Below are 18,110 nucleotides of genomic sequence, written 5' to 3' on the forward strand. Positions count from 1 at the left end.
GCCGCGTTACCGAAATATCACGTGCGGCTAACCGGAGAAGCAATCCTCACGGCTCAAGCTATATAAACGCTCGTCAGTACCTTAAACAATTGTAGTCTTCAAAACAAAATTCCAAATAGCTCGCCTGAGACGTTTCCAATATCTTTATTCTTACCGTTTCCTTCATATCGTTTCTTTTTTTTAGCTCTTTGTTGCTCTGAGATGTTGAAGGTTTCCAGGATGGCCGGTCAGCTGGTTAAGCAGTTTGGACCACGGCTCTTTTCCACGGCAACCCTTGGTGAACCGGCTACTGAAATTTTTACCGGGACTTCTACTTTCTTCCGCACAACAACAACGATTGTGCCAGTTCGAACCAGAGTAGCCTGGATCAGGTTCCCAGTAATTGGAGTACGCCATGGAAGTACATTGGCCTTGAATAAAGAAGGGGAAGAAAAAGAAGTGAAAACCGTTTCTGCCGGAGGTGAACCGGAGGAGAAGTCGATCACTAGCTACTGGGGCACAGCTCCTTCTAAGATTACTAAGGAGGATGGCACGGATTGGAAGTGGACCTGCTTCAGGGTATGTTTAGTTCTCTGCTTCTCTTATTTTTTTGTGGTCCTTCGTTCCAAGAAAAATGGAGAGAATGGGTATTTTAGTTATTTCAATTATTTTATTTAATTATAAAAATTAATTATTTTTTTATTGGTTCTGAAGCCATGGGATACGTACAAAGCGAATGTTTCGATCGATCTGAACAAGCACCATGCCCCAACTACGTTCTTGGATAAATCAGCTTACTGGACTGTCAAGGTTCTCCGATACCCAACTGATCTCTTTTTCCAGGTATGGTGGGTCGCTCTTTACATTTGTTTTTTTTTACATTTATACATAGATCACAAGGTTGGACACAGAAAGATAAGATGAGAATGGTTCAGCCCATTCATGTACGTCAGATGCCACGCTGGTGGAATTCAAAAGAGTGATTGAATTTCATTTGTGCGGCATCTGACATGCCGAGAGTAAAATGAAAGTTATTTATAAAGGAAGGGAGATACATGGGCTGGTTAGGCTGGGAAGAAGAAGAAGAAAAAATAAGACGAATAAGAAGAAAGAATAGCAAGAAGAAGATAGGGTCCGATTGGGTTGGGCTAGGCTTAGCCCAAGGCTTCAACCCTAACCTGGCCCGGCCTTGACCCAAGGCCAGAATATCTCATCCCTGGCCCTGTTTGGGCTTAGGGTGGGCTCAGACCGTCAGGGCCAAACTTGCACCCCTACTCCAAAGTGTCCAATCGCATGCTTAACTTTAACAGAGAAGGAATTCTAAAAATTTCCATGTTCAAATAAAGGGGTTCAGCTCAGTTTCACATACGAGAATGTCCATCTAGATGGCTTGTATGCATAGAAAGAAAGAATAGAAAGAAAAAAAAAGATAAGATCGAATTGGATCAAACTCAACCCAACCCAAAACTTCAACTGTGACCCAACCGGCCTGACCTTGACTTGGGGTAAAAAATTTCCAATCCTAACCCATTCTCTGGACCCAAAATATCTCAACCCCGACACTATTCTCGCACTTTCATCTCCTTACCCCCTGCCTAAGCACCTTACACGATCAGGGGTAAGGCGGTCAAAATGCGCTGCCTTAAGCCTAGTACTGCACATGCAGCTCGACTGCCCGGATGCACAGGATCCTTTTCTATCATTTTGTGTCTTGCTGTGTCTATGTAGTACAGCAGTTGGGCCAGCTCGGCAATAGAGGATCTAGATTCTAGATCCAGTTAGGCAGAGAAAAATAGTAAAAAATAGAGATCAAAATCTTCGTAGACAAAATTGTCGGATCCGGTCCAATATGATCGATTCATATCAATCAATATTGATAGGTATCGACGGTGACCGATACCGGTGTCACACCGTGAACTCTTTTGTGCCAGAATCCCAACTCCCAACCGCTCATATTTGTGTTACATGTTATTTGTAGTTGTGTCCACAGTCCACATAACCCTAAATAGTGGGAGAATGAAAATTTCATCTTATCGATCAACAAAAAAAGTCAAAAGATGTATTTTGTCATTTTCTTGGTAGACAATTCACATGCTTGAGTGCACGATGTATAATTTTCCACGGTTTCCTTGCGTGCTAATTGGGTAATAACGACTTGATGCTTGACTCGGATGAGCTTCATTCCGATTTCCGAGTCAAATATATTTCTAAACTTGAGCTTTTTCTTACTACAGACACGATACGGTTGTCGGGCTATGATGCTTGAAACAGTGGCAGCCGTGCCAGGCATGGTTGGAGGAATGCTTTTGCACTGCAAATCTCTTAGGCGATTCGAACACAGCGGAGGATGGATTAGAGCTCTTTTAGAAGAAGCAGAGAACGAGCGAATGCATCTCTTGACATTCATGGAGGTTTCTCAGCCAAGGTGGTACGAACGAGCTCTTGTCTTCACAGTTCAAGGAGTGTTCTTCAATGCTTACTTCTTGGGTTACATGATCTCGCCTAAGTTCGCTCACCGAGTCGTAGGATATTTGGAAGAAGAAGCAATTCACTCGTACACCGAGTTCTTGAAGGAACTTGACAAAGGTAATATTGAGAATGTACCAGCACCTGCTATCGCCATCGATTACTGGCAGATGCCACCTGACTCCACACTCCGTGATGTCGTGTTGGTCGTGAGGGCCGATGAGGCGCATCATCGTGACGTTAACCATTATGCATCGGTAAGGATCTTGTACACACGTGGCATGCATCTATCTGAATGGTTATGCGTAGGTATATTTGTGATTCAAAGTGACTAACAAATGATTTGTTTTGATTGGTTTGGTTAATCACAGGACATACACTATCAAGGACATGAGCTGAAGCAAGCCCCTGCTCCACTTGGCTATCACTAAAGTCTTGCAATGGAGGGATAACAGGAAAAAACAAAAAAAAAATTACAAGCAAAAATTTTTATTGTAAATTATTTATTTAGGGAGATCTTGAAGAATAGTACTCTTTTCCAACAAACTATGACTCTGATACGAGGGTTTTTTTTTTTATTTTTTATCTACAACTACTTGTAATATATATTAATCAATAAATATTGTTTTTTATTACTTCATCACTACTACCCTTTACTTAATTTTACTTTTTGGTTTCCAAATGTCCTTTTGATTAATGTAAGAACATTGGGATAAAGGTTATATCAAACAAATTTTTTTTTTTCACATTTTATGCATCCTTTATTATTTTTTTTTTTTCTTTTTTTGATAGGAACATAAACTAAATGAAGGAGAATAAATCTGAGACATTGGCAATTACATCCATACGAGTTTGGTAGTCCTAGCCTTAACTACAAGTTCATGAGCTGAGGTACTATATATTCTATCCTTTTTATATATACTGACCTATAGGATCGAGTGTAACACAACAGAATGTGAAGTGGAATATGACTAATTTAAAGAAAACAAAAATAACAAAACACATCCAAAATTAATCTTAAGATCATCACACAATTCATCCAATTATAAACAAATAACAAACATGTAAAGAGTGTCATCAAGGATACTATTAGTTGATTATTTGCTTGTTGTAGAGAAAAGTGCAAGAGGGAGAGATAAGGAGAGACAATAAGCACACAATGATTTTGGAGTGGTTCAAACCAATGTGTCCTATATCCACTACCTTGATCACGAGCAAGGATTTATCCACTAAATGATTATTTTTCCAGGTAAGAATGAAGTCCTTACACCAACTCGACCACTTTTTCAAGTTGAGCACCTAAACCATCCTAGTCAAGGATTTCCACCCAATTCACACAGATCAAGGATTTCTTCTCAAGCCACGTAGATGTCTCTTTATAGCAAAATGGCTTTTTTCTACAAGCTTGGTGACTATGATACTTTAAGCTCAGTTTGATAAATACAAGATGCGTTTTTTTTAGAACTTGAACACGTTGTAGCTCTGGTTTCAGCCCTTCTTCTCAAGATGATGAAGCCTTTTAAGCACAGTCACACAGTAACTTCTTAAAAGGATGTAGACAACGAAGTTTGATCACAAAACTTCCTGTTTTGTTGTAGATTGTATTGATTGATTCCTTGACATCAAGTGGTTCCTTCCTTTTATAGGTAAACAAACAAACCATTAGAGTCTAGCTCAGCTTATCCTTCGCACTTTTGAATTTCACTTTTATGTACGTGAGAGACTAGCTGACCTTCAAAACAGTTGTAAACACTAATCAATTTCAGTCTTCAATATTCAACCTAAAATTTTCAAGAAACTAGCTATTGGAGCTCCTCAACATTGATGAAGATGTTTAAGAGTTCCACTCGAGTGGTCACAGTCCAAGTGGTTATTAATAATGAGTCAAAAACCTTTCAGTTTTTTATCCACGTAGCATTAAATACTATCGCATTGAAGACCGTATGACAGTCATAGAAAACCGCAACTGTAGGGACTCGCGAAAACCACGCTTGAATATGCATGGAAGTTGGTCACAAAAGACCATGTCTGCGTCCGTCTGAGGAAGACCTAGTCTCACCACTCTCGTACATTTACAGAAGATTAGACGGAAGACTGCAGTGGTTATCTATGGTAGATAAAGCAAACTTCCAATCATACTTCGGTATAATTGTGGATCAAAAGGTTTACCATTTTCATCTTTCTCCAAATGTGTGTTCTACATTATTGGAGTAGCTATTGGTTTAGAGATATCAATTCCATATTTCTTAAGCAACTCCTTGGCATATTTACTTTGATGAATGTAGGTGTCATTCTTGATTTTCTTGATTTGTAAGCCAAGATGTTAGATTATTTATCCCTAATAAGGATAGAAACCAAATAAACAGGATCTTCATAGGCCATTCAAGAACACAAATAAACAAATAATAAAGGGTTAAAGGTAGAACCACTAATCTTGTTTCGAATCCATAGTTATAATAGCAGCGGAAAAGAAAAGACCAAGGTGCTTCCCCTCTATTCCCAAGGATCACTGGCTTGATGAGAATATCATATGCAATAGGGATGATGAACACTGAATATCTCTCTCTCTTTCCAGAATGCACTCCCTCTTCAGATTGAGAATAATAATTGTGATGGGCTAGAGGGGGGACCTAACTCTCTTTATATAATATTTCCTATAGGACCTCTCCCATCATAGTCCCAATATGAATCTAATCGCCCACACCAATCCCTTAATGATTGCTAATGCTTTTGCTGATCATTTGCAACAGGTTTTCACATCCTCCAACCCTTTGGATGCTAATTTCGACGAATGTCTTTTCCCGAATGTGGTCCCATCATCTCAGCTTAATTTTCTTTGCGACCCCCTTCTCTGGAGGAAGTTAAAAAAACTGTGTTTTTTATGGACCTGTTCAAAGCTCCTAGGATTGATGGGTTCCAAGCCAGTTTTTTTTTCAAAATTTCTTGGATGTGGTAAAGAATGAATTATTTTCCTATGTTGTCAATTTCTTCACTACCTTCAACCTCCCCCAGAGCGTTAACCACACTCCGATTTGTCTCATTCCCAAAATTTATAATGCGGACAAGCTTTGTGATTTTAGATCTATTAACCTGTTCACAATAAGCTATACGATTATTGCTAATCGGCTAAAGACCTATCTCCCACTGTTCATTTTTCCCTGCCAGGCTGCTTTTGTGGCAGGTCGTCAGATTTCTAGCAACATTATCATTGCACAAGAAATTTTCCATTTTCTTAATCACAAAAAAGATAAGTTGAGTTATGTTGCAAAAAAATTGACATGTCTAAATCCTATGATAGGATTGAATGGTCCTTCCTTTCATCCATTTTCAAATTTCTTAGCTTTGGGGATAGATGGTGCAATCTTATTATTGCTTTAATCACCACCTCTTCTTTTTCCATTGAACTTAATGGGAGCCCCTTTGGTCTGTTCAAGGGTTCCAGGGTATCCAACAGGGATGTCCCCTCAGCCCTTATTTATTCATCTCGAGCATGGAGGTCCTATCGCGTCTCATGTCGGCTTACAGAGAGCTGATCTTGTTTCAAAGAATAAAAGTTGCTAGAAATACCCTTGAGATATCTCATCTTTTATTTGCTGATGATATTCTCATTTTTTGCAGAGCTGTGCCTGAGGATCTCTCAACTATTAAGGCTATCCTTGATTTATTTCTGATCTCTCAGGACAGGAGATAAATTTTTCCAAAAGTGGGATTCATTTAGCAAAAACGTTCCTGTGACTGAAAGAAATCATCTTTCTTCTTTGTTAGGCATTCTAGAGATGTCTAAAGAGACTGTTGACCTTGGAACTAAATTATTCCCTCCCAGATCTCGAACTAAATGCCTTTCTCCTCTGGTAAACAGGATGAATTCTAGATTATCTTCTTGGAAAGCTAGCTTTCTCTCATTTGCAGTGGTGTGCTCATTAAATCCGTACTTGGATCTTTACCTGCTTATCTCATGAATTGTTTTTATTTTCCTAATTCTGTTTGTAGGAAAATTGATTCTATATGTCTTAATTTTTGGAATGGGGGCACTGAGAATCACAAGAAATCTTCTCTTGTCTCTTGGAAGAAAATTTGTCGGCCTTTGGCTGAGAGTGGTCTTAGTTTCAGAAGAGCCAGAATTCATAATGAGGCTCTTCTACTGAAACTGGGTTGAGACTTTTGACAAACGAAAATACCCTGGGGGCTTGGGTCCTAAAAGCCCGTTAATTCCCCCATATCTCCCTTTTTTATCCCAAAACAGTTTCTAAAAAGGGACCCTAGACCAAGAATAGCATAACTAAAATTATTAGATCTCTAAAGGCTTTTAGTTTTAGGAAAATTGGGAATGGTCTGGACACCTACTTTTGGATGGATCCGTGGATCCCATCCATCCCTGGATTTACTATCCAGGGGGATACTTCTCATAGATCTCATCCTGATAAGGTTTGCTCTTTCCTTTCCAATAACCTCAATTGGAATTGTGATCGGCTCAAACTGCTTGTCCTAGGTTTTGTACATGCTATTTCATTCATACCTCTTTCTGATACGTGTGACTCATGGTGGTGCACCCTTGCCATGGATGGCCGGTTTAACACTAAAAGAGCGGCCAATTTTCTCAATTCTCACTCCCCTAATCATGATTTATCTTCTTTCAATTGGTGGAAGTTTTTTTGGAAACTTAGAGCCCATTTGGTAACGCTTCTGTTCCAGAACATGTGTTTTTGACCTTTATCATTTTTTTCTGTTTCTGTGTTGGAAATAGATTTCTGGGCTCTAAAATGGTGTTTGGTAAACTTATTCCAGAAATGTTTTTAGAACAAAAAAACAACACAACTCCATTGGGTAAAACCTGTTCTAAAACACCTTTAACCAAATTAATGAATTATTACAAAAATGCCATTTCTTGACTAAACTTACTTATAATTAAGATGAAACCATCCACCATGATCATGTATGACTATGCAAAAAGGATCTTGGTGGATTCGAACCACCATTCCCTTAGAACATGTTTGAGGCATGCGCATGTTCCAATGCTCTACCAATTTGAGATAAAGAACCAACAAGAAGAGTTTGAAGTTTACAAGTAACCCAAACCTAAACCAAATCTAATGAAACAGATTCAAATGAAATCCAAACCTCATTGAACTACAAACATAACATCAATGGGGTGCTAATGAAAAAGAAATCATTTACAAATAGGTCACTACAATGTGATGTCAATTTCAAGAACAATATAAGCAAGAACAAAAAGTGATAATAAAAAATAAAGTTCATTCTGTCCTTGGATCTCCAAATCAGAGTTCAATCTTCCCAAGTCCTTTAAACTCTCCCTTGTTCCTTACATATTGAGAACAGTTTTTTTAATTCCTTCCCTATGGCTGAGATTATCAACACCAACATAGACCTTACTTGCTACACGCTCACCCACCCCTTGCTGCCCCTTCTACAATATGTTGAAGAGTTTCTAGAACACAGATTTTAAGTGGATAGAAAACCAAACCACACCTGATGACTTTAAATGGTTAGGTGCCATTCCATAATCCCTTGCTTTCATGGCAAATCCACCACCTACACAACCCACAAAACGGTCCTTGTTATTTTCCTTTTCTTTTTTTCCTTTCTTTTTTCTTTTCTTTCTTTTCTTTCTTCCTATAGCTATGGCTGAGGCCACATGGACCTCAACCAAGCACCTTCGCCCCCCCCCCCCCCAGCCACACACACACACAACAGTCACATACACACACCCAATCACACACACATATCCACAAACACCTGGACAGGAAATAAAGACAAATACAAACACCATCATCATTTACCTCTTCTTCTTTTTCGTTTCTTTTCTTTTCTTTTCTTTAGTCGTCTTTTTTACTTGGTAATGGCTGGGGCCACAAAGCACCCCAACCACCACCGAATCACAACACACATGGAGAGGAAAGAGGGAAGCTGACCTCCAGCCCTGCTGCAACAGGGTAGCAGCTCCCACTCTCCATCTCTGCCTGCAACTCCTCTTCTATTTTGTCTCCTTCAACTTCTTCTTCCCATTCTACTCTTCTTCTTTCATTTTCTTCTTTACTTTTTCTCTTCCCTTTGATAGCTTTGACTGAGGCCACATGGACCTCAACCAAGCACACTCGTAGCCACATGGCCAGCAACCCAGTAACAACATTAGATAGAAATACACACACCACACCTAGCAGGTTCAAGAGTTAGTTATTGGGTGGATGAATGTAAGAGGAAAATAATCACTAGGTAATCCATCAAAAGCAAAGGAAAGTTGAAATTGGGGGATTAGAGAAGGATGAGAACCTTGGCATTTTAGTGTACAAACAGATGATATTAATCGCCACATAGTCATTAAAATGCAGCAAATAACCAATTATAGGTCCATGAGTAAACTGTTCTGGGCTAGGAGGGAATCTTATAGGGCACTCATATGATTACATGAGAGGATACTGCTGGAAAACAGACTGTTCAGTTCATTAATTATTTCATTGTATCAGTTAGGAAGTGGGTCCTCCAATAAAGATCTTGAGTTTTGCTGTCCAAAGAAGAAGAGGGACTGTTGGGGGGGGGGGGGGGGGGAGAGAGAGGGGGGAGAGAAGCAAAATCAATTTATACAGGGAACCTTACTTTTGCAATATCACTTGCACAATTGCAATAAGGGACTAGAGGTTCAATGGACAATAGACACCAAACTCTCAGATCAGGTTCAATAGATCTGAGAAATTTACTAGAATCAATAGTCACAAAGTATGGTAGAATTCAGATCTAACATGTAACTTGATAGGAAGATAGAAGGATAAAATGGGTTAGGAATCCACCTAAGCTTCACCCAGAATCAACCAGGTATCCTACTGAATCCACAGCAGAAGAATTCAGAAAATATTGAACTGGTATTAACTTCAAACCAATGTGATGACCTGGAGGCCTTAAATGCAGTTATACCTTAATCCTTAGTAGTCTAATCCAACCAGAATTTATTAAATAATGTAGATCAAACCTAATCAGATAAGGAAAAGAAAGAAACCAAACAGAAAATGAACTCTTCCAATTAACCTGTCAAGGAAGGGATAAATACTGATTAAGAAAACTGAAAATAATATAGATTACAGAATACAAAATATAGCACAATAAATACAAAATCAACCCACAAATAGAAGGCTGTGAAGAAATATACCTGTGGTTTTGAATCTCTATGTATGAAATTGTTTTCTTGGAGCACTTTCAATCCAAAAGCTGAACAATATAATCAAAACAAAAGAATTCCACACTTTTTCTCTGCAATGCAAAACAGAGAAGGGAAAATTTAAAAAAAAAATAGTTTACAAAATTGGTCTGAAAAGTGAGAAGCTACCTTGAAGGAGTATCATAAAATGGGTTGGATTTGAACAACATACTAGCAGTTTAGGGTTTCAGTTTGAAAAATCAGTAGGGAGGACCTCAGATTTACAAAATCAGTTTGCACACAGAGGGACATAAAGAGAGAGATCAAATTTGCGAAATCAGTTATTTGCAAAATCACCTGTTCCCCAAATCAGTTTGCGCACAGAGCTTCAATGACATCTTTTGCTCTAGCTATAAAGGGCTTCTTCAGGTTCACCAAATCATCCTCTGTTGAGCCTAGAAGATGAGGAACCCTAGAAGATGGAGGAGGCGCAAATCATTCGAGCAAAGGTGAAGCGAGAGGCAGAAGAACTCAGGAATTCCTCTCTTCGTTTTTCCACAGAGTGAAGCTTGCTTTTACCTGAGTTCGCAGACGGTAAAGAACTGTGGCACTTCGATCAGCCTTAGAGAGTTTGGAAGATATTAAAAAATGGAGGTTCGATCGACCTTGGAGATGGCTTCGCTGGGTTTCGTTGGGAAGACGATGGTTGTGAAGCTTGGAGAGGAGGAGCTCGAAATTATCGGGCACAAGTTCTCAATTTGTCCCTCTTTTGTTTCATTTGAAGTGTTTCAGAAGTGCAGAAACAAGGTTTTACACGTTCGACATTTCCTGTTTTGTGTATTCTTTTTGGTCGGTGTGTTTCACTAATACAGAAAAACAGATCGATGCATCCAAACAGCAGATTCCATTTTTCTGTGCCAATAGCACAGAAAAACACCAAAAACAAGAAACAGAAGTGTTACCAAACGGGTTCTTAATTTGCATCCTAAGCTTAAAATGTTTTTTTGGCTTGTATTAAATGCAAGGATTCCAGTAAGAATATTGTTTCAAAATGGATTCAGGTCAACCCCACTTATGCTCTCTGTGGCACCTGTAATGAGACCATCTGGCATATCTTCTTCGTGATTGGGTTAAACATATCTGGGTAGCTGGCTCTTTGGGATTGAGAACCAAATTTTTCACCCACCCCTCTATGGAACACAATTCTGCATATCCACCTTTCTCTCTCGAAGGCTTGATAAATCCACTCTAAATTGGTTTTTTTCTGCGTTCATTATTACTTGCTATTGTATTTGGGAAGCTAGGAACAACTTATGTTTTAAGTCTATTAAACCTAACATTTTCATGCTTTTAAGAAAGGTCACAATTTGGTTGCAGAATCTTAATATGTCCCCTATCCCAATTTCGGCCCCGTGTGTAACTGATTCTGATGAGGAGTACTTGTTTTTTTCTACCATGCTTGATTTACCTATTTTAGAATTTCCTGTTTTGTTATGCACAAGGGTTGACTCTAGAGACGTAAACTCTTCTGGTTGGGCCTTTGGCATTTTATTAGATGGCAAATTCATTTTGGTCTATGTAGGTTTTATTAAAAATTCCCACGTTTTGGAACTAGAGCTGACTAGGATAATTAACGAGTTAATTCTTGCAATGAAGAGAGGTGTGAATTACTAAAAGAAGGTTGGTGTTCTGACAACTCTTTGCCTGGACTTCTTCCAATTCCATCCTGATCTCCCTGGCCCTATGATTTTCTAACTCTTTTTTTGTTGATTTTGGAGTTGTCATTGGATATTACTTTTCGAAACATAACTAATGATAGAATTCTGACTTAGCTAAAATCAAAGGCTAAGGTAGCAGCGAAACAATCGCTTCCTTGTATGTACGAACAATGTACTTATTTGCCATCTATTTAGTAATATATTTTCTCCTTTTCATTAAAAAAAAAAAAAAAAAAAAACCAACCCAAAAATGGGTAATAAACCTTTAGGAAGTCAAATCCCCAAGGCCCATTATGTCTAGCCCTTCAAAACAGGCAAAACCACCCAAACAGGGTTGGTTCGGCCTCGCTAGATCCCTAGCCAACCTCTCCTGCAACCTCGCCGAAAACCTTTTCCAAGGAACCTTTTTAGTTTCAGAGGCAAGCAATGCCCTCCGATTACTCAATCGGTTAGCCTCCAAACTCTGTCGGGCTAGCCGCTTCACGGAGACTCTTACCACGGCTCCCAGCCCTTTCAATAGGATTTTAACCCTCTTCCAAGCAGAACTGGAAAAAAACCTATTTCTTCATAAAATGAAGCTAAACGAGTCTACTTTCAAACCCCACTAAAATCAGTTCATTTAGACATCAAATGAGGAAGATAAGTCATTCGGAATGAACGGGGTCAGTCTGCCAGAAGCTAAAATCCAATTTGGATGGGGTTTCTTCAGAAGGGTTTCCCATAACGACGAACCCAAACACATTCAGCCCAAAAATCCATACAATAGAACTCTTTCCCAGGTCAAAATCTGTCGTTGAAGCTTCAACTGAACCTCTAAATCATTCATCAATTCTAAATCAAATAAATTGAAATTAACCTTACCTTGTTCTTAAAACTGCTCTTTCAAAACCTGAGTTGCTGAGAATGAAACCTCAAATCCTCTTTTCTCTCAAGTGCAAACCTCACATGCAAGCTATGATCTAGCATACAAAACATCTCCATTGCATCAACCAAAATCAAAAGTAGATAACCCATAATGAAACCAAATTGAAATACGGGAAGAACTTGTCCTTTTTTTTTCTCTTCAATCCATGACCTTGCTCTCTTGAACTCCAAACTCCAAAATACAGCTAGAAATTTGAATCCTTACTCTATTTGAACCTTCAATCACTCAAAAACTCTTTCAAATCAAAAGATTGAAACATGCTCAACACCTTCTTCAAAGTTCTCAAATCCTTCTCCAATATTTCTCTGCACTTTGTCAAACTTCTCAAATGAGCTAGAAAATTCAACTTACCCATTTCCTAATGCGCAATGTTGAAGTGCCGTCGAAGCTGGGGTTGTGCATCTGATGATTGAGGTGGATAACTCTTCCCTTGTGTCCTAGCTCCTGGACGACACCATTCCTATTCCGAGCTCTGCTGCTAATGTAATTAACGACATTAGAGTTTGATGAATAGCTTATCTATATCATCCATTAGTTGGATTCCTAGATAAGCGAATGTTGTCGTTGACTCTCTAGCTAGAAAGGCTCTATCTTTGGCAAGTAAGATAGATTGGCCAAATTCCACTCCTTGGCTCTTGGACTTATGTAATCAGGACGCCTTGTGCGCCTCTTGCCCCCCTTTGCAATGACATTTTCCATTACCAAAAAAAATAAAAAAAAATGTTGAAGTGGCATAATTTTTAATTCCTCAAGGTCTCTCAAGTTAATTTCCTATTATACCCTTATGAGATTCCTCGGTATGGTTTTGAGTCTTTTGACACCTTTAATGTTAGGGAGGCCCACTTTTTTGGCAAAGGGTAACTCTAAATTTTTTTGGTCCCATGTTTGGTGTCTTCAACCACCCTATTTTCTTATACATTTTCTTTCTCTTAGTCGTAATCATTGTTTGAGGTATCAGTATTAGATAGCTCGTATCGGGCGATACATATAGGTATCACCAACAATCGATCCCGATACTTGGACGATTCCACATTGGTGGAACAGTACAAGTAAGGGATTAAACTATCCAAAAACCTGATTTTTTTAATGAAAATTAGTGGGTAACACTATCCGATGCATATTGCATCGATTTCCAAGATAACAGATACCTGATCCGATAAAATACACTAAATAAAACCATGAGCTTTTCTAGACATTTTTTTTTAATAAACTTTCATCTCTTGAAAGAAAAAAATCATTTTTCCATTTTACAAAATGAGAAATAATTGTCCTAATACTATTCTATATTTATGAAATAATAAATCACATCTATGTTAATGCTCTTATGGACATTCTCCTTGACTCCATGTTGCAGCCACATCACGATCTCTTGCCCTACCTAAAAGAACCGAGAGCTTTAGCAGAAACTAGGATCATGATAATTGAACATCAAAGTTGATTATTCTACAATGTATCCCACACGACGATGGCCAACGTTCAATTTTGGCTCCTGTCGTGGTCGTGCCAGAAATTTATTTATTTATTTTTTAGAGTGGGTGGTCGCAGCGCTAAGGGTATGTTTCTTAAACTCAACGATAAACGCAACGCTTTAATCTTAGCCGTTTAATTTATTTGAATGAAATCTAAACCGTTGATTGTATTGACTTTAGAATTTAATGGAAACCTGCTACTGGCGGTAATGAGATATGAGCTATGACCTTCTACTGGCGGTCATACCATAAGCTACCGGTTTACTTTAACCTTGATTTAATTGGAGTTCCAAAATCATCCCTATACTAAAAAGTTGATTTAATTTGAGTTCCAAAATCACCCCTATACCAAAGACTTTCAAAACCCAAACATACCCTCCCAGGGTAAAATGACTTAACCTTGAATTAATTGGAGTTCCACAATGACCCCTCTCCTAAAAACTTTCAAAACCCAAAACACCCTACCTGAGTAAAACGAGATTGAAGTTCTCATCGGCGTTTCCATTTACCCATTTGGTCGATACTCACCGGCGTTTCCATATACCCATTTAGTCGATACTACCGGCGTTTCCATCTACCTATTTGGTCGATACTCACCGGCGTCGGCGGAGATAGAGATATCTCAGTAGCAGGTATGACCTCTTGTGTTGTTCGCTTTCTGTCTATATATATCACAGTCAAGTTGTGCCATGTCTCTGGATCGATTATGGGATTTGGCCGGCTAAGTTATTGTGAGAGAAGTTTATAAACAGAAGTGATAGGTCTCCGATAACTTTTGTTGATGGCCGGCTAAGTTCCATTTCTTGCCCTTTGTTCATGATTGTCACCGAGTCTCTATAGTAGGCATTTCCAATATACTGTGGTTCTGATTTGTATCCATTATTTAGCATTGATGCCCACAAGGTTCGAAAATATTCAGCTGGCAAATTACCTGTAAATTTATTGGAAGATAGATCCATGATTTGCAGCATTAGGAATTCATTAGAAGAAGTTGGAGAGTACTGATTGATGGGACCATAGAATCTGTTGGAATGCAATACTAGAACTCGCAACTTGGGCAATTTTCCCCCTTCTATATCATAAAATTAGGCTTTCTCCACCTTTTTGTTGCCACTTCAAAGCCTGTTAAGCTGCAATTATAATTATTCCTTGCAAAAATTAGAGAATTTATTGTGGTTCCAGTGAGCAAAGTATGACTTTTCTTTTTATGGCAATTAGTTGGTGTGTTTAATTCTAAATTCTCCAAATCTGTCACCATCCCCTGTTTTAAATGAGGCTTTAATGGGTGGAATGTTGCATGTGAATTGATGGGGGGTAAACTAATGTGAACATGTTTTATCTTCATGTTCCAATTATTTTTTGTTGAAGTAAGTTCTCTTCAACTTACATACTGAAATTAGAACATTTTTGGTTGAAATGGGAGGCTATCTTGATTGTTAAAATACATTTTGTCTTAATTTAGTTATGTTTTCCTTATGTTTGTACACATGGTAAGACTCTTGCAGGATTGTTCATAATTGTGTTGAAATGGACTTGAATGAATTAAAGTACACATTCAATGATTTTCTTGATGGGGAAAACTATGTGTCAGATAGAAATGACATTGGGTCAAGTGATGTCCTAAATGATGGTAGTGATGGTAGTGACAGTGACAATACATTGAATGGAGTGGGTGATGATGGTCATGATGGTACAAGTTCAGATGATGAAGACTGGGTTAATTCTCAAAGTGCAGATAATGATGATAACAACACATCTTCTGAGAATGATTTAGTCGATGAGGTTGATAATGAAGAAGCTGTGGATTTGAGCTTAGATGGGGATGAGAGTATGGCAGTCATGAGTACCAATACCAATGTTAATGACTTGGAACCCACTATTGGCATGGTATTCCAGACTGATGATGAGGCATATGAACATTATAACAATTATGCCAAGGAGTTTGGGCTTTCAGTTAGGAAATACAGGGTTGATCGGTCAAAGTTAGATACAGAAATAGTAGCAAGATACTATGTGTGTTCAAATCAATGTGAGAAAATATATGACAAACGGAGAAAGGTGGATTACCAGCCTCGTGTGACAAAGAAAACTAATTGTAGGGCTCTATTAAAGATAAAGAGTAATAATGGATTGTGGGTGGTGGATAAATTTGTAAAGGAGCACAACCATTTGTTGGTGGACAAGAATGAGACTTTCAGACTTAGATCACGTCAGAAAAAGCATAGAGGTATAGTTGACCTTATAGAACGATTCCATAAGTGTGGGATACCAGCTTCACTAATAATGAGAATTGTAAAAGATTTTGCTGGTGGTGAGCAGTTTGCTGGTATAAGTGATGCATTTTGTCTGAATCTACTAAGGTCAAAGCGAAGGAAATGCATAGGGTTAGATTGTGAACAAACAATTATGTATTTGGAGAGTAAAAGGGCATCAGATGTAGGGTTTTATTATGATATCCGTATCAATGAAGAGCAACAACTTAATGGGCTTTTTTGGGTGGATGGTAGAGCACGGGAACAATATAAGATTTTTGGTGATGTTATTGTATTTGACACCACTTATAAAAAAAATAAGTATAAGTTCTCATTTGCTCCTTTTACTAGTGTTAATCACCATATGCAATGTACACTTTTGGATTGTGGCCTAATGGCTGATGAGACAAAAGAATCATTTGTATGGCTATGTAGGACATGGCTTCAAGCAATGCAAATTATACAGTCAAAAGCAATCTTTACTGATCAAGACCCTAGTATAATGAGAGCAATTAAGCATGTGTTTCCATCGACTGTCCATCGGCTATGTGGATCAGTGGATGGCATTTGGAGAAACACAGATTACAACACATGAGACCATTGTACAACAAATTCCCTGATTTAAGGTCAGTTTATAGGAGGTGTATCTATGGTTCTAATACACCACTTGAATTTGAGGAGAGTTGGCAGAGCATGCTACAGAGTTTTAATTTACAGGATCATGTATGGTTAAAGAAGCAGTTCAGGATATGTCAATATTGGGTGCCGTGTTACTATCGTGAAATCTTTTTTACTGGTACGACTACGACACAGAGGGGGGAGTCAATGAATAAGTATTTTAAGGGCTTCTAAATGAATTTGTTACTCACTATGAAGAAGCTATAAAGAAAAGAAGAGGAAGAGAAGCGAGGGAAGATGCTATCTGCATCACCTCAAGCCTTACTTGTGCTATAGCTCACAGAATCGAGCAACAAGCCGCTAATGTTTATACGGCAAAGGTGTTCAAGGTGTTTTGAAAAGAGTGGTATGCATGTTTTGGTTTGGAAGCAATTCAATATGATAAAGAAATTATAGAGAAGAGGTACAAGGTCTTTAAGAGAGATGGGAATGGAGAAATTGATATGCAATATGTGTTGGATAATCATGAAACTGATGTTACAATTTGTGGATGCAAGTTCTTCAATAACAAAGGTATATTGTGCAGACATATACTTAAGATATACGTGATAACAGACAGATCTTAGATTCCCTCGAAGTATATCATGCATAGGTGGACCAAAGCTGTCCGATTCAGTAACATCCCATCTATATCTGTGTCTGAAATATCTGAAGGACAGCCACAACAACCAGTATGGCTTTTACAAGACCTCGCCAATAAATTTGCCATGGAAGGATCTGTTTCCCAAGAGAGTTTAGAGGTAGCTTTAAAAATATTGAATGAAAGGTTATTACAAGTTCAGAACTTGCAACCAACTGTGCCTTCTACAAGTTGTAATGTGGGACCTTCAGCTATAGTCCGACCAAGAATAAATGATCCATTACGAACGTCGTTGACAAGGGGGAGGCCGAGATTATGCCGTATGCGGGGTGGCATTGAAACATTTATTCAGAGAAGGGGTTACCATTGTTCTAGCTGTCGTGGTATAGGTCACAACATTCAAAATTGTCCTCTGATAATGATTTCCTTATTTTATGTAGACATATATTGCTTTGAACATTATATTTAAATAGTCAATAGTGTTATCTAAACTATATATGTTTTTATACAATGTATTTTTAGGTTACTATGGGAACCTTAGGGGTTAATATACAAGACAGGAATCTGTCTTCACAAATAGATACATTGGGGGATAATAGAAAAGGAAGCAACCGAACTTTGCAAATATAGACCAGAGGGAAAAATTCACAAGGCATGAATCGAGCTGTGTAAATAGATACCTTGGGGGATAATACACAAGGAAGCAACCAATCTTTGCAAATAGATTTGAATGGTAAAACTTTTATGTTATATGCAATGTTGTGTTGAGTATTGTTAATTTTGTAATAATATATTTGTTATAACAACCTGGCTCGTTATTGACTAAACCCTTCATTGTCATGTAGAACCTGCTATTTTATACTGACAATTTTTTTGTCATTCTACAAATTTTGTTA

The 18,110-nt window shown here is 38.2% G+C and overlaps 2 protein-coding genes across 2 annotated transcripts; both read left to right on the plus strand.

The window, feature by feature from the left end:
- Positions 1-201: 201 nt before the first annotated feature.
- LOC122644640 (ubiquinol oxidase 2, mitochondrial-like) lies at positions 202-2,899 on the plus strand. Its single transcript, XM_043838020.1, has 4 exons — positions 202-558; positions 694-822; positions 2,214-2,702; positions 2,817-2,899. The coding sequence occupies exons 1-4, from the start codon at positions 202-204 to the stop codon at positions 2,874-2,876; spliced, it is 1,035 nt and encodes a 344-aa protein (XP_043693955.1). The 3' UTR covers positions 2,877-2,899.
- A 12,332-nt stretch (positions 2,900-15,231) lies between these two features.
- On the plus strand, positions 15,232-16,551 carry LOC122644884 (protein FAR1-RELATED SEQUENCE 5-like). The gene has a single exon (XM_043838252.1). The coding sequence runs from the start codon at positions 15,232-15,234 to the stop codon at positions 16,549-16,551; it is 1,320 nt and encodes a 439-aa protein (XP_043694187.1).
- The last annotated feature ends 1,559 nt before the right edge of the window (positions 16,552-18,110 follow it).

Source organism: Telopea speciosissima, chromosome 11 (assembly GCF_018873765.1).
Source record: "Telopea speciosissima isolate NSW1024214 ecotype Mountain lineage chromosome 11, Tspe_v1, whole genome shotgun sequence".
NCBI lineage: Eukaryota > Viridiplantae > Streptophyta > Magnoliopsida > Proteales > Proteaceae > Telopea > Telopea speciosissima.

What these genes read in the sequence shown, in the direction of transcription:
- LOC122644640 (XM_043838020.1), top strand. Translation starts at nt 202, where the DNA reads ATGTTGAAGGTTTCCAGGATGGCCGGTCAGCTGGTTAAGCAGTTTGGA. An exon ending in CAACTGATCTCTTTTTCCAG is followed by an intron (nt 823 to 2,213) that starts GTATGGTGGGTC and finishes TTCTTACTACAG; the next exon opens with ACACGATACGGTTGTCGGGC. An exon ending in ACGTTAACCATTATGCATCG is followed by an intron (nt 2,703 to 2,816) that starts GTAAGGATCTTG and finishes GGTTAATCACAG; the next exon opens with GACATACACTATCAAGGACA.
- LOC122644884 (XM_043838252.1), top strand. Translation starts at nt 15,232, where the DNA reads ATGGACTTGAATGAATTAAAGTACACATTCAATGATTTTCTTGATGGG.